Genomic DNA, 17,135 nt, shown 5'->3' with positions numbered 1-17,135 from the left:
ATATTATCTTATAACCTTTACCCTTAACATGCCTGTCTATAATTTTCTTTCTATTCTCCTGAGACAACTCTTTTCTTTCGCTTCCTGTGGTCCATGTTGAGTGTGGTACACACCATGTCACCAAACAGCACAGTGACTACCCACTGACTGATTATGAGATTGTAGACACCTGTAATGCTAATTAGTGGACACACCTTGATTTAACATGTCCCTTTGGTCACATTATTTTCAGAGGTACCATTATTTTTGTCCAGGCCTGTTTCATGAGTTTACTTTTTAAAATAATTCTGTTGAAGCATGGTTCCAAATCAATGTCGGATTTTCATTTGTACATTTTTATAGAATTTTTATTTATTATTACTTTTGTCAGACACCAACATACAGCACCTCTCCAAAAACTATTAGAAAGCCTTCCCTGGACGGAAGAGACAGTTACTCCAAACAAAAGCAGGAAAAAACCTCTCTAACAAGCTTGATTTCGGAAGAACCAATGATTAAGCAGGTGTCCCAATACTTTTTTCCATATAGTGTATTTATTAATATGAAAACCCCACACCTTGCCCAATCCCCCTGGAAAATGTCTCAGCCTTGTTTATTTCAAAAGCTGGTTACACCCTTCTTAGCAGCAATTACTTCGACCAAACGCTTTCTGTAGTTGTCAATTAGTGTCCACAATGCCTTGGAGGAATTTCAGCCTAGTTTATTTTACAGAATTCATATTTTGATATAAATTGATATTTGCAAGCCTTCAAGCATCAGGTGTGGTGATTTAAAACCAAAGACATGAGGGATCAAACCTGTGTGTCAATTTTCACTGCACTGTACTTATAAGACCACATCCTGACAAAGTATAAAAACAAATACAGATGTGTGAATGTGCGCACATTCTATAAATAGAAGCAGAAGGGACGCTGGTTGAGAGCACCCCTCTGGAGCCATGTAGGCTGGGATATGGTGAGTAGAGTGATGACTTACATAACACAAAGTGTGTGTGCTTAAGCCAAACAGGTCAGTAAGTGCAGGGAAAGAGGAAGGAGAGGGTGAGAGAAAAGAGGAGAGTGAGAAAGCTCAAATGAGTGAGAAATATATTTTATCTGAAGTTTGCTGCTTTAGATTTGCACTGGAGCAACAAGACTAAGGTGTGAGAGCTGTCCAGTGCTGAAACCAGGCAGCAAAGCACAACACCCTTACCAAAACCAATGCTATCTGCTATGTAAATGCTTGGGCACCCCTGGTCAAAATGTCTGTTACTAAATATTTAAGTAAGATGATCCTCAGAATGCTTAAAGTTAAAGAAGAAACATTTAACACTTTAAGCAAGATTAGTGTATAATTTTTTTTTACTTTTAAAAAAGAAAGGAATACCATGTAAAAGTTCTGGCTTCCGAAAAGATTTGAGCTCTCAGATAACTTAGATGTTCGTGTCATGCCATTGGGCTCTCCTGCTGCCTTCATGGATTCTACAAACTACAAATCCTGGAATCCCAGACATCACCACCATGTCACCACCTCCACCAATCATGAACTGTTGACTCATTGCCCGTCCCCAGAGTTCTAATCACTATCACCTGTTCCACATTGTTTGTCACTTTGCAAAGTATTGCCAACATGTCTGTTGCACACTGAGCGGGCCTTCTTGTATTGCTACTTGTGTAAGACCCCGTTTACCATTCTCATGTTTGCCCTTTAGATTGGTTTGTTTGCTGTGTTTTGCCTTTTCTGGCTTGTTATTGTGACGTCTGGTTATGCCATTGTTTGTAATGTTCGCTGTAGTTTGTGCTATTTTGCACTTGTTTACTCTGACCACTGATACACTGCCTGGTCTTATTAATACTATTAGAAAGCATCTGGTTGCTTTGCCCAGCATGACACTTTGACCAAGATGTCATAATTGGGGTTATGCCTTGTTCGCAATCAGCTTTCAGAAAGGTCATCTGATGCAAAATTCAAAGCTTAATAAATACTCTGACTCCTCAAACAATCAGCAGCCATGGGTTGCTCTACGCAGCTGGTCAGCAGCCTGAACAGTAAAATAAATGAGGCACACAAAGCAGGAGGCGGCTATAAGAAGATAGCAAAGCGTTTTCAGAAAGTCATTTCTTCAACCATGTAAAAAAAGAATAAAAATTATAGACCTTAAAAGAGTTGTGCATGCAAGATGGCCCAGGAATCTCATAGAAGAAGAAGAAGGCTTTTGCAAGGAAGAATCAGTGAATACTGCCCATGTAAGAACTGAAAGACTCTTAGCTGGCTACAGAAAGTGTGATCAAGCTGCGAAACTTGCCAAAGGGGGTGTAAATACGTACTGACCTTTCGGGGTGCCCAAACCTTTGCTTCGGGCTGTTTTCCTTTTTTGTAATTTTGAAACTGTAAAAGATGGGAATAAAAAATCAATCTTGCTTAAAATACTATATAAATTTGTCAACTGTATCCTTATGTTATGTATTATTTATTTAATTATTCACAGTAACAAAAAATTTGACCAGGGGTGCCCAGAACTTTTTCATGCCACTGCACACCAAAATATTATGCCTAGCTGCTTTATAGGCTGTTGGATCCCCCACATGCCACCAAAACAGCTCACTCTACAAGACCCATTAAGGGGATAATAGTGCTCTCTCGTACCATCATGACATGTGAGTCATGTTAGTTGTGAGATGGAGGTGCCATGAATTGTTCCAGACTCGTTCCAGCACACCTCCCAAGTAAACAGTGCATTTGTACCTGACTGTCCACAGGATGTAAAAAGAAAATAGGACTCATCAGACCAGACAACCCTTTTCTTTAGCTCCAATGTCTAGTTCGCATGTCCATTGATGCCACTTTTGATGGTGGACAGGGGCCAGCATGTGCACTCTGACTAGTCAGTGGCTGTGCAGGCTCCAAACACAGCAGGGTGTGACACACTGGGACACGTTCCTGCCGTAACCATCATTAAAATAATCTGAGACTTGTGAACACAAAAGCCTTTCTCTTTGGCTCGCACATCAATGAGCCTTGGGAGCCCAGCACACTATTGCTGGTTCATGGATCTTCCCTTCCTAAACCACTGTCGATCGATACTCAACATTGCTGACCAGAAGCACCCCACAATCCTCGCTTTTTTGGAGATGCTCTAACCCAGTCATCCCGACAGTATGATCTGATTCAAGTAAAAGCCACTCTCCAACACAAATCCAACATGTCCACAACTAAAAAAACAACTGTACTGGTTATGGTCTAGCAATTATCCCAGACCATGCCATGTGCTGCTGTTATTAGAAAATCGATTTATTTCATCTGTGAGCGGTCATGTTTTTGCTAACTTTTGAAGCTGACATAGCTGTCCATGCTGCTGTTCCTGCTGAAAGATTTTGTTGCTCAGAAACTATGATAGCGCATTCAACAAAAATAAACACCATGATTCTTCTTTAATGGGCAATGTGGACATGGGCCAACTACTCTAGATATGAATGAGATAGGAAATGCTAGCAAGACATAATTTACAACAGTTTTAAGTAATGGGGTCTTGATTTGCTGTCACCTGAGTTTCAGCATTGGACAGCTCCGTTAACTGATGCTTGCTGCGATAGTAACATTAATATTTCAACCATGGAGAGACCACTTTAAAATGCCAACACCTTCATGTTAAACTGATAACATTCTGTATCTATGACTGGTATGGCATGTTTATCTAAGTTCACTCTTTCTTTCTCTCTCTCACTTGCTCTATCACTTGCTCTGTTGGTTGTGGCGCAACAGATAACACCACTACATGCCACTGAGCTACCACACCACGTGGGAGACTGGGGTTCAATTCCCGGTCTGGGTGACTATGCTGCGCTACACCAATAAGAGTCCTTGGGCAAGACTCCCAACACTACACTGACCCACCTCTGTAATACAGGTAACCTTGTAAGTCGCTCTGGATAAGAGCGTCAGCTAAATGCCACAAATGTAAATGTAAATGTACGGTATCTCCATCTCCCCTCCTCTCCCTCTCTCTCTCTCCATAAAGTACAATGGATTTTAGGTTAGAAGGATCAGTTCTGATTCAATCTCCAATCCTGCTCTTTTTAATTGGAAGAGTAGAGGCTTTGGAGGGAATAATCTTTGTAGATTGATGACCACTCTCCAAATATGTTTGTGGTCTATCAGAGAGTGAAATGAGATTGCCCAGGCCATCCTCTGTTGTTCCTCTCTCCATCTCTGTACACCAAGGAGATAAACCCTTCCTGTGAGTCCGTAAAAAGGTGTCTCAGCTCACGGAAAACCTTCAATTAATCTGCTGTGTTATAGATGTGTAACTGGTACCAAGTAATACTGTGATATTAACCTTTCGTTTACAACTTTTTATCTAGTGCTGTAGCTCCCCTGGAAAACACAGAGATGTGAGATATTGCACACAATATCACTGGAAATGCAACACTAGCTAAGTTTGTGAGAAATGCAGCATGTTTCCATCAAACTGACCTTTAGTAATGCAAATGTTCCATTTCCTACAAAAGACTGCCATTTTCAATTTATTAATAAAAATAAAAGTTGTGCTTGGCATGTTTCCATCTCTAATTTTATGTATATCGCAACCTGAGAAAACTTCCCCGGTATCTCCTGATTTATTTATTTATTTATTTTTGGTTATTTACTTTTTTTGTCCCTTCAGATTCATTCCTTCCTTTCAACAGAGAAAGGCTGAAGCCTTTTCCGGACATCTCTCTTTCTATCTGTAAGAGCTGAAAAGTGGCAGAATTCCTTTTAAAAACACTTTCACAGTTTCAACAGTTTCAAAAATGCTTGAACTGTAAAACGTCTCTGGCAAGTTCCGTTTCCATAGCCTACATAGAAACTTGCACTATACGGCCAAAATGTTTGTAGACACCTGCTCATCCATTGTGTTTTCCAAAATCAAGGGTATTTATTGGGGGTATGTCCACCCTTTGCTGCAGTAACAGCCTCTGAGGCTTTGCACTTGAGTGTGGAACCTTGCTGTAAAACATGTATTGCATTCAGCCACAAGAGTATTAGTGAGGTCAGGAACTTATGTCAGACTATTAGTTCTGGCACTCCAATTCATCCCAGAGGTATTGAATTGAACTTTATCCCTCCAGAGAACACAGCTCCACAGTCCAGTGCCCCCAGGCTTTTTACCACTGGGATTGGGCAAGGTGGCTTTTTAGGCTGAGGTGCAGCTGCTTCAGAGAGTGCCATTCAATTGTGAATTCATTTCTGTGGAGATTATACAATATGTGTGTGAACTGAACGTCTGTCAGCAGTGAGTGCCTTACAGTAGTTGAATTCATAAATAAGAAGGGGTGTCTAGTAGACAATTTCTTAAATGAAAAAAACCCCAAGGGATGAAAAGAGGCTGTAAAATAGTAATGTATGTAGATTAAATCCATGCAAATGTCATATGGATCTAAAATTAGCATGTTATATAATTTACCTGATAAAAGGATGTGCAACATACATATAAATTAAGATACTAGATAGAAGCAATAATTATGTAAAAATAATTTGTCACAGACACACTGCCAGCGAGCTGCTGTTGGACAGCAAATGCTGAAGGGGTCAAACTTACCTGGGGCTGAGGAATTTCCTGGCCGTTTGACCCCTCCGGTCTGTAACGGCACGTCTTTGCTCTTGGCCACTTCCTGTCCAACCTCCACTACCTGGACCTGCATCAAGGGGGCGCTCCACTTCATAGAGTATTTGGGCCCTACAGGAACCAAGCTGCTGATGTCTGGGGGCCCCCTGGTGGCAGAAATGAAAAAAGAAAAAAAAACTTCCAATCAAACACTTCCCACCTTCCTCTCTGATCGCACGACTCTGTCAGAAGAGTAGAGACCATTGTTTGAATTGTGGAAAAAAAGAAGCATGAGTCTGCAATTACAATGTGTCTGATCAGCCATGGGCATGAAGAAGAGAGCATGACACCCCCGGCTGTTTGTAGACTTTCATTGCTATTCGCGTATTCCTTGCATTGTCGCACAATCAACGTTGTGATCACTTTGTCAGAAATGTTTCTAAAGGGCAGGCAAAGTCTACTTCAGGACAAAGGTGCCCCTAAGAAGATACTGAAGGATGTTCATTGTGAAGATGAAAGAGGAGGCATCAGCACAAGCTTTTTTCTGTAAACTGCGGGAGAGAGAAAAAAACACGCCTCGCTGTTTACCTTTTGCTCCACTAAGATGTGATCAATGGCGCTGTCATAGATAATCTATTTGAGGAGGACGGAAGAACCTTTTATGCCAGTGATCTATGGATATAATCCTTGCTTCAGTAGCTAAACACCCGGCCATTTGTTCCCCCGGATAATGAAGGCCCATTTGACTCGGTGCAATTCAGCGAGCTGTCTCCGCCATTATGGCTAAGTCTTCTGCCTCTGGCCTAATGTTTCAGCAGGGCCTGTGCCACATTTAGACCCTCTGATGAGTCGCCATCACTCAAGACCAGCCTGAGAGAAACAAGGGCAGACAACGGGGAGCTTATTGGACCGACCTTGACGGGATACTTACTTGACATTGATGTTGGCACAGATGAGCATGTCGCTAAACAGAAACACTTTGCGCTCTTTAGACTTCAGGACCTGGCCTCGTTCGCCATAAACAGTCTCAATCAGCGTCTCACACAGCACCAACAAGCTCTGGTCAGAATTCAGAACCTGGGAAGAAAACAGCATCATAAGGAGGATCATCAAGGGACAAACTGTACTGTAGATATGCAAACCTGATAGTGTGCACAGGCGTTCATAGACATTTGCCAATATACTATAGCTTGAAACACTTTACTATGGTAAACAAAAGTCATGGACTTTGTGACATGTGATATTCTAAAGCAGCACAAAATGAGAGGCTGTGTTACCAAGGTTGTTTTCACAACAGAAGATGGTTGCCTACTACTACTCAAAAACTTTGGGTGAATATATGCAGTATTATAAACTGCCATCAGACTCACCTCAGCTGAAAATCCCCTGTTTTGTTTATCTTGTTATCTTCTGAAAAGGCACATTTTTACTTCCATGATGTGAATAATGTCAGATTAAGGCACCTCTAACACAGCAGCACAGCAGTCATACATGGAACAGGCTTATAACAGTCGATGCCCTATCCATAAAATCGAAGACATTAAGATATCCTTACAATTAATCCCATTAAACAGAACATCGAATTGGTTTACCGTTCAGAGACGATGGCCACTTTAATGTCTTTAAATTTGCAGCTAGGATATTCATGTTTGTCTATCACAATGTAAAAGAAGCTCCACGCTGTCTTTATTGTTGGATAGGCTGACAATTTCTAAGTGAGCATTCAAGCACATTCAGAGCACAGCTCAGATCAGAATATCTATCACTATATGGCCTGGGAGTTTCGAGTTTGAACCCAAGCAACGTTGCTTTGCCATCAGTGGCCGAAGTCCAAGAAAGCGCAATTGACCATGCTCTCTCTAGTTGAGTAGAGAGCCAGGTTAGTCAGTTGCCCGGCGATGCCACACCAGCAGCAGTTTGAAAAGAGGTGGTGACTGGCATGTTATATTCTTACCCTCCTAGTGTTGGAAGCATTGCTAATGCTGCGGGAGGTACCAACGAAAGGGGGGGAAATGAGTGGAATAACAGCAGAAATATACAACTAAACAGAAATAGGGGTTAAATAGAAAAAGCTATAGAAAAAATTCTGATCATGGAGGACTGAGGTGCTTCTGAGAGGCTGCTGCCACGATAATCCAAGGATTGTTAGAAGGAGTCAGAGAGAGCACAATTGGCCTTGATATCTCAGTGGTGGGTTGATGTTGGTCAGCAAAGGCATCTATTAGCTGTTGTATCAGAGCTGTTGAACCACGCTTTCCTTAGAGTGCGCCAGCTACCTAGCGATGCTGCATCAGTGCTAGTGTTGGGGGCATTGTTAGTGATTGGGGGAGTTTACATGAAACGGCACTGGGTAATAGGCCCTCCAAATTGGTTAGAATATGGTGCTAATTAGAAATAAATTATTTGTATTAAGTAATAAAATAAAAAACAATATTTAAAAAAATGCCAATCATATCAGCCACTTATGCTAAACCAAAACTATTAAAATCTGATTTCTGACCATATCAAACTATGGTCTTATCCTTACAATCCAGATCCAGGTTTTTTCTATAAGTAAGGTACTATTTCATAAGTAAGTTACTGTTAAGGCTATGGGGAAGACTGAATCAGTCCACGCTGCAAGGTTTCCTAGAGTTTTTATGTTTTTGCTTTTCTGTATTATTTCACGTATCATTTCTCTACAGACTGCACGGAAATATACTGCTGAAAACTCGCACCCTGAGCTGCCACACTAGAACAGCTACAGACATTCAGTGACAGTTCTAGCCATAACAAAAACAGTAGGACATGGCAATGCATAAAGCTGCAGTGTATATATACAAACTGTGTGCATCCACACTGCCTATACACTTTTACCTCCTATAACTCACCAAGGCTAGCCAGTGTGTACACTATTATTCACAAGACTGGCAGCTCTGGTCTTCACTGTAACTACTAGATGTGCATTACACCAATACGATGAGACTTAATAGTCTTGTGCTGTACTTTCCCTTATTTAAGAACAATGAAATGTATTTAGTATCCAGAATGAATGTGTCTGAATGCTTTTTAAGTGCTCCAATAAATAGTGTTGTGTTTCCAGTTTGAGTCCAGATGTAAGGATCATATGATATAGGGCATGACGATAAGCACTTGAAAGTTCCAGTCTTAATAAATAAATAAATAAACTCACTTAATTTTACGCTTAATACTTAAATACTTAATATAACGACAGACTGTAGTCTATATGTTTCTCTGCATACCTGTTCTTCAAATGGTCAGGACCCCACAGGACCACTACAGAGAAAGTATCTGGGTGGTGGGTCATTCTCAGCACTGCAGTGACACTGACATGGTGGTGGCGTGTTAGTGATGTGTGTTGTGCTGATACAAGTGGATCAGACACAGCAGTGCTGCTGGAGTAAACAGTGTGCCCTCACTGTCCACTCTATTAGACACTCCTACCTAGTTGGTCCACCTTGTAGATGTAAGGTAGATGTAGATGTAAAGAAGCTCATTTGTTGCTGCACAGATTGTGTTGGTCATCCACTAGTCCTTCATCAGTGGTCACAGGATGCTGCCCACAGATCGCAGTTGGCTGGATATTTTTGGTTGGTGGACTACCCTTAATCCAGCAGTGACACTGAGGTATTTAAAATCTCCAGCAGCACTGCTGTGTATGACCAGCACTGTTGTTTCCGATTGAGAGTATGCTGTGTGTAATTTGCTGCTGCTTCTCACAGGTGTGTGTGTTGGTTGAGTGCTGAGTGCTAAGGAATTGTGTGGAGTGTTGATTGTAAAGTGTCCTTGTGTATTAGAAGGGTGCTATATAAGTGTAAAATTAATTAATTATTTAATTCAATATGAACGCGTGGGACTTAACTGCTATATGCTGAATAAATAGTCTTAAGGACATGAAATACGGACCAGATCTCTATAACTGAGGTACCCATTTCATTACGAAGTAAACAGAAGTTGTTTTCTACCACTAGTCCATTTTTCATACTGTTCCTATCCCGAACTTACAAAAAAGTGCAGAAAGAGGTCATCAGCCAGTTTAATATGGGTGATCAGCCAGCCTGTGGTATCGAGCCGCCTTGCATTTTATCAATAAACCTTAAAGCAGTGAGAGGACAGCGAGCCACACAGCACGGCACTTCAAACAAACACTGTGTGGCTGTGCTTGATCATTCAAAAGAGTGCGCTGCTATAAATAATGCATCTGTTTTCCTTCTCTAGCCACGGCACAACATCGCATCAGACAAAATGAGCTGCTGGATCTGCTGGGAATAGGAAACGCCGCCCGACCTTTGTTTGAAATGCATTGAAAAATTAGACACTCAGTCAGTCAAAAGCCAAGCTCTGGCATCTGTATTCCTCAAAGTTAGAGCGCCCCCTGGAGTCGTGCATGGGGTACATGTGTTACCCTAGAGTACAGGGCTCAGAACATCTCCAGAAAATGGTTGCTTTGAGATATATACACACACACACACACACACACACACACACACACACACACATACACGTCACTGTGTTCATTAAAACATTTCAAAAAGCTCAAGAAAGTAGTCGATAATAATATAATATAAATATATATTAGGGCTGGGGCAACATGGCAAGGTAATCGATTACGAAATTACATTGCGACGCATTGACACATGTTATGCAAATCAAAGATGGCCATGCCAAATAAAAGCATGGATTTATCCGGCGCGCAAGCTGCAGCTACAAAAAAAATCGCCTGCATGCATCTAAAGTGTGCGAGTATTTCACACAGAAAGTCGCTCACCGTTTATTAATCACCCAATGTAGAGACCTAAGGCTTTTCTCTGTCCACAAAATGTCTGATTTCTTGTCAGTGAGGTATGTGGGCTAGGTGCCATTTGTGCCTCTAAAACTCCAGTCAGAGTGTAGTCTGTTTTAGTCTTTTTAACCATTTATAGATCACATGCTAACACACTCACATTAGAATGATCTAAAAATGTGTTAATTACTAATCAGAACAAGAATCGTTAGATTAATTGCTAAAAAATAATTAGGTACAGCCCTAATATATATATATATATATATATATATATATATATATATATATATTCATTCTTATGTAACATTTTGGGCACCCTTGGCCAAGTCACATTCTGCACTGTTTATTGGAGTTTGTCTAAGAAAGAGAGAAAGAGAGTGAAGTGAAAGACAGTGAGGAAGGATGGAGGATGATGTGTGGGTGTGTGTGTGGGTGTTAATTCTTTGCCTACTTTCCCACGCACAGTTTTATCTTTCCTGCCCCAGTAACTCAGATAGCTCAGACAGAGGATGAATATTTCATTGAGTGCTTATGGGCTAATGGAAGTGACTGCGCTTTTACCAGTGAAATTCTGCTGTCTCACTGCACTAAATGAAATTCTGTCAGGAGTTCACGCAAAAATCAGCTCATCTCTGGGCCGAGAGAGACAGCAGCAGAATACAAAGGGACAAAGAAGAGAGAAGCAGTGAGTCGAAAGGGGGAAGGGGCGAGAGAAAGGGAGAAAAAACAAGAGAATAACTTATAGCTTTAACAGTTTACACTGTTACACAGCTGACTCGAAAAACACTACACACTGTTAAACCACTGACCTGTAAAACACTCCACACTGTTAAACCACTGACCTGTAAAACACTACACACTGTTAAACCACTGACCTGTAAAACACTCCACACTGTTAAACCACTGACCTGTAAAACACTACACACTGTTAAACCACTGACCTGTAACACACTCCACACTGTTAAACCACTGACCTGTAAAACACTCCACACTGTTAAACCACTGACCTGTAAAACACTCCACACTGTTAAACCACTGACCTGTAAAACACTCCACACTGTTAAACCACTGACCTGTAACACACTCAACACTGTTAAACCACTGACCTGTAAAACACTCCACACTGTTAAACCACTGACCTGTAAAACACTCCACACTGTTAAACCACTGACCTGTAACACACTCCACACTGTTAAACCACTGACCTGTAAAACACTCCACACTGTTAAACCACTGACCTGTAACACATTCCACACTGTTAAACCACTGACCTGTAAAACACTACACACTGTTAAACCACTGACCTGTAAAACACTACACACTGTTAAACCACTGACCTGTAACACACTACACACTGTTAAACCACTGACCTGTAACACACTCTACACTGCTAAACCACTGACCTGTAAAACACTACACACTGTTAAACCACTGACCTGTAAAACACTACACACTGTTAAACCACTGACCTGTAAAACACTCCATACTGTTACACCACTGACCTGTAACACACTCCACACTGTTATACCACTGACCTGTAACACACTCCATACTTTTACACCACTGACCTGTAACACACTCCACACTGTTACACCACTGAGCTGTAACACCACTGACCTGTAACACACTCCACACTATTACACCACTGACCTGCAAAACACTCCACACTGTTACACCACTGACTCAGAGCAGTACTCTTTTTGCACAAAAAAAATGCATCTCATTGTTTAGCAAATAAATATAATACATTTTATGCTCTGTCTTAGTACAGCTTTCTTGAACTGAACTGAACAGAAAAAGAAAGAGAGCAATAGAAAGAGAGCAAGAGAGAGGGAAAGCACAACAGAGAGGGTGAGTCGTGCTTTCCAATTAAATGTTTCATTTACTCCTTAATTCCTCTTATTCACAAACGCATTTGCTGAGATTTGCAGCAGCTGGCTAGTTGTGTCTGTGTGTGAGTATGTGTGTGTGTGTGTGTGTGTGTGTGTGTGAGTGCGTGCGCATGTGCCTGTGTCTGTGTCTGTGTGCGTGCCTGCATATAATGGATGAGGAACTACCGCCCTGCGCCTGGGCCACGCTCGCCCACAGTAATGGGCCATCATTGGCTGCTGATGACTGTAGCTTGTCAGTGCTAATGGGAGATGTGTGTGTTATTCCACAGCTGAAGACAGTGCTGGGAAAAACGCTGTTTGGCACAGTGTGTCACTCAGTGTGTATCAGTGATTTTCAGAGGGGAGCCACAAGGCCGGGTGTGAAAAATGTAGACCAAAGGCCATTTATTTTGAAAATAATAGATTACAGAATATTATGAGTGTGATGCTTAGCTGTTATACTTCAGTTGGCCAGCTGATTACAGTGCAGTTTATATAAATTATTTATTATTTATTCATAATTAAAAGTATTTATTTATATATTTTTCTCATCTTGATTTTGAAATTCAAACTGCATCACCCCAAAAGTGCATTATGTGGATTACCAGATTCCTGGTCTTAAAAGTTGTTAATCTTATGTGTCAAGAGTTAATACTTTGCTATTGCTATGCTATTTAAATCTAATTGTGATTACTGTCACCTAGGGTTTCACAAGCCAAGAGCCTCATTAAAAAAAATTGTTTATTTCCTGTAGTCAAGCGGCCTATTGCCCTGTCACTATGGCCTGGGGGTCGTAAATCCCAAGCCATGCTGCTTTCACACATTTTATTAGAAGCTTTGTTAAATATGTTGTAAAGATATGATAAAACAAAAAGCAGCCAGACTTACATGTTGACATGGCACAGGCTAAATGAATCCATACACTCAGCAGAATGTGATCCTTTTAAGTCATACTAACCACAGCCCAGCAGTTCTTAGGCCAGTCCTCAAGGACATCAAGACAGAGCACATTTTTCTTTTACAGTGAAAATCTGTCCCTGATGGTTTGAGAATCACTGCCACAAGGAACCTATCCAGGTTAAATGTGTGTTTTACCTTGCTGAGTGAGCGATCAGTCACACTCCTGGCCAGCTGCTGTGTCTCAGTGATCTGGTCAGCCACTCTCTTCTGCTCATTCAGCTTCTCAGCCAGAGTCTCCAGCTCTGTCAGAGCCAACTGCAGAGGCAGCCGGTCCACATGACCTTTAGGAGTGTTTTTCAGCATGTCCTAACAGAGAGAGAGAGAGATTATGAGTGGTCAGCATGTATGTGCACAAAGACAAAGTAAACATTCCATCACTGTCACGCATTTCCATTTCTGCCGTTTTTCTCCTTTTGACATAATGTAAATCTGCCAGTTGTTCTTTACATTGTGTCATAATTTCATGATGAATGGACCAATAGAAATGCTCCAAAATTATATTTTTACACTGACTTCCACTGTTTGTTTTTTAACTAGTAGTTACCATTTTAGAGATCTGATAGCTACCTCTATGTGACAGCTGAACTGGCTATGCTAAATTGCTCCCAAGTGTGAGTTTGTTTGTGAATGAGTGAATATGTGATGCCCTGCAATGAACTGGTGGGGTGTTTCCAGTATGCAGTGGTCAGTAATCTACACCAAAGGTGCTCCAAGGAAGGACAACCGGTAAACCAAGTCAACAGGGCCATGGGCACCCACCTCACAACTCACATGACATAAAGGATCTGCTGCTAACATTCGTCTTGTTGCCAGATACCACAGGACACCTTCAGAGGTCTTGTGGAGTCCATGCCTTGACATGGGACCTACACAATATTACGGCAAAAATGACTATACTGATCAGACCCTCTGATGCAGATTCAGGCTTTCAGTTCAGGCTGAGAAACAACAGAGCTCTGGAAGCAGCTCTGAAGCCCAGGAGAGGAGCATATTGCGGACCAGTAGGAATTATCAAAAAGCACTGCCACAGAAGCCATCATCATTTCAAACCATCTCACTGTGTGTCTGTGTGTATATATAATTGTGTGTGTGTGTTAGTGTCAACATTTGCAGTCATTAAAGCAAGCACATACTGTACACTGAGTATTCAATGTTTCAGGTTGAGTAAAGGTGAGAGAGAGAGAGAGAGAGAGAGAGAGAGAGAGAGATAGAGAGAGAAACAGTCAGTGCAGCAAGCCATAGCTTTTTTGCAGATTCCAGCTCTTTTCACAGTCGAAAGCTTTCTGTTTAGTTCCAGGTAATGTGTGATTAAACACACACACTCTCACAAACACACACATGCACGGCACTCTGCAAAGCTGTGCAAAAGGGAAAATTCCTTTGCACATTCAAAAGTTATCTCTCCAAAAAATTCATGGATAATCGATGCCTACTGAGGAATGAAATGAAGCTCCAGAACGGAGCGCCTCAGATCCACACGCTTCTGAGGCGACAGGGAAACGGGAGAGGGGAGATCCGTCCACTGCTGACGAACGCAAAGACACTGACATTTCCCTGTCATTTGAGACCTCATGACTGAGTAGGTCAGCGTGATATTTCTGATGTCTAACCACTTTTCTCAGTGACATTTGCTGTCCGGTGTGTGTGGTGTGGTGTGTATCTGTGGTGTGTTCCTTGTGAGGTGAGCGCAAGGTTGCTTATTCTTCACTGATCGACCAGTTTGCATTCCGTCTGTTCTCCAGAGATACAGCATGAAACGAGCCAGCGGGCCGGAGAGGCCTAAACTCAGATACCAACAGAAGCTGTTGTTGTAGCTACCGGTGGGCTGCAGATGGGGGGGTTTGTCTATCTAGTCATTATTTTTTTTTTTTTTGTCCTAGAAAGAAAAGTTTATGTATGTATGCATTTATATCTATGCCCGGTTAGCCTAGCATAGCTTAGTAACTAGAGATCAGCTAAGCCACACCCACAGCCTCTTTTTATGGTATTTCCTAGCAGATGAAAAAAGAAAACTGCACCAGTCTTTATTTTTGGCAGGTTGGACTTTTGACTCAAACGCATTTAGTTTTAGTCACATTTTAGTAATTTAGTTATTGTTAGTTTTAGTATAGTTTTGGTCGATGAAAATTAAGAACACTTTAGTCAGGTAATTACATTTCTCAAATATTTAGTCATGCATTTTTATGGTTTTACTACTTCAGATATTATATTTATTTCAGCAATCTTTTCTAAACAACAGCTTATGAGTTATTACATTTAATAACATGTTTACATCCAAATCCAAATTTACATTTGTAAAAAAATTGTTAAAATGCTTATTGCCCCTTAAGTTTCTATGCTGTCCCTTAGTTTTGCTGTATTAATCATTTTTATTAGTTTCATCTGATTTCTTTTCATTACATATTATTTAAGCTTGATAAAGTTAGTTTAATACTTGACGTTCATCAGATATTCGCAACAACAGACTCCTTATCTTAGCGGATGTTTAATGTTTAAACTGTGTCTGCACTTTAAAGACAGTCCCTTGATGTCTTCGGCTCCTGCTGCAGCGTTTCGGCTATTCTGATTATATGTACTCTGAACCATGAATATCCTGTCATTGTATCCAGATCTATATCTAATTTGACCGGATTCTGTTTACATTTGTCCTTAGAATGCATACTAAGTGTGACCAGATGACATCCGATTTTAGTTCCCTGCATAAAAATCACACCAACACCTACATCATTTTCTTTTTATTTCCTGTAAACAAGGGTTTCTCGTCAAACTTATCCTGCTCCAGGAGAATGTGATCAGTTTAGAGGAACAGTGAGGGGTCTACAAAAAGATGGAACACTTTCACACTTGTATTATTAAATGTGAACGAAATCTGTCTCCGACCACCTCTGAATGTGGTTTAATTGATCCAAACTAATTTGATCACAATGTGTCTAAATAAAGGTTGCACTTCGGACTGGTCTGTCCATTATCCCATAAGGCTTAGACATTTTCCTGGTGCTTTTATGCAAATGTAAAATTATCACTGATGTTTTTAACAGTAGTGTTTTTGTTGCCTTCCCATCTCCTTTCCTATGAATGCTTTTGGCCAGGCCCTTTCTTACTGTGGAGTTATAAACAGTAACCTTACCTGGAGCTAGAAAGACCTGCGGTTACTTGGATTTTCTCCTGGAACTTTTGGCAGCTTACAGATGATTTGCCTCTGCGCCCTTGGGGAAGGCTTGGCAGACCAGCCACTCCTGGGAAGATTCACCTATGCTCCTAGGGTTCTCAATTTGTAGGTGATGCCCTGCAACTGTGGTTCAGTGATGTCCTAAACCTTAGAACCTTAATAAAAAATAACTTTTCCTTGACTGGCATATTTGAATAGTATTTTCCCTAATCTCTGCTGGATTGTTTAAGGCCCGGTGTGTTTGGCTAACTCAGTCACTCTAGATTGTGACATTAGAGTGAATTTGACATTTACTAGAGATGACTGCATTTGAGCCTGTCTGTGCTCAATCAGCTGAACCTTATCATCAATTCAATTCAGTGACTTTCTTGCTTGAATAAGTAAGGGGGCTTCAGGGTTGAATCTTAACACATATCTGTCCTTAAATAACTTTGTGCTATTAATAAACTTAAATACACTGTGGACTGGTGAAGAAACTCTAAATCAGTGCTCAATGGGCTGTATAAATGGGGTGCCCACTGGATGGGTAAGTCAACTTTAGGGGGCTCATATAATGTTTTTCATTTTGTCCTGTGTGGGAACAAACACCTGGGTCTGCTGTTCTAAAAGGTGTCTGGATACCTTTGGACTTAGTATAGGGATGTGATGAGGAGGATAATAAAAACACTGACCTGTAAGAGGAGAATGAACTGAGGAAACCGCTGAATAGGCTTCACCATCAGACCATAAAGAGTGATACGGTCAGCGCTGGATGACTGCTTCTTCTACAAACACACACAGGTACATACA

The 17,135-nt window shown here is 41.1% G+C and overlaps 1 protein-coding gene across 3 annotated transcripts in view; it reads right to left on the bottom strand.

Annotated features, from left to right (window-relative positions):
* The window catches only part of arhgef10la (Rho guanine nucleotide exchange factor (GEF) 10-like a), a 221,883-nt gene that overhangs the window by 136,446 nt on the left and 68,302 nt on the right, over positions 1-17,135 (bottom strand). For 2 of the 3 annotated variants that reach the window (XM_072665387.1, XM_072665389.1), the window contains 5 exons: positions 17,018-17,110; positions 13,313-13,483; positions 6,495-6,640; positions 5,558-5,730; positions 2,311-2,367 (listed from right to left, as the gene is read on the bottom strand). In XM_072665387.1, coding sequence (XP_072521488.1) covers positions 2,311-2,367; positions 5,558-5,730; positions 6,495-6,640; positions 13,313-13,483; positions 17,018-17,110 — 640 coding nt within the window. The remainder of the gene's footprint in view (positions 1-2,310; positions 2,368-5,557; positions 5,731-6,494; positions 6,641-13,312; positions 13,484-17,017; positions 17,111-17,135) is intronic. The other variant, XM_072665388.1, reaches the window with a different exon arrangement.

This window comes from Salminus brasiliensis, chromosome 21, assembly GCF_030463535.1.
Source record: "Salminus brasiliensis chromosome 21, fSalBra1.hap2, whole genome shotgun sequence".
NCBI lineage: Eukaryota > Metazoa > Chordata > Actinopteri > Characiformes > Bryconidae > Salminus > Salminus brasiliensis.
Note: the sequence above shows the minus strand (reverse complement) of the source record. Positions and strands in the feature narration are given on the sequence as shown.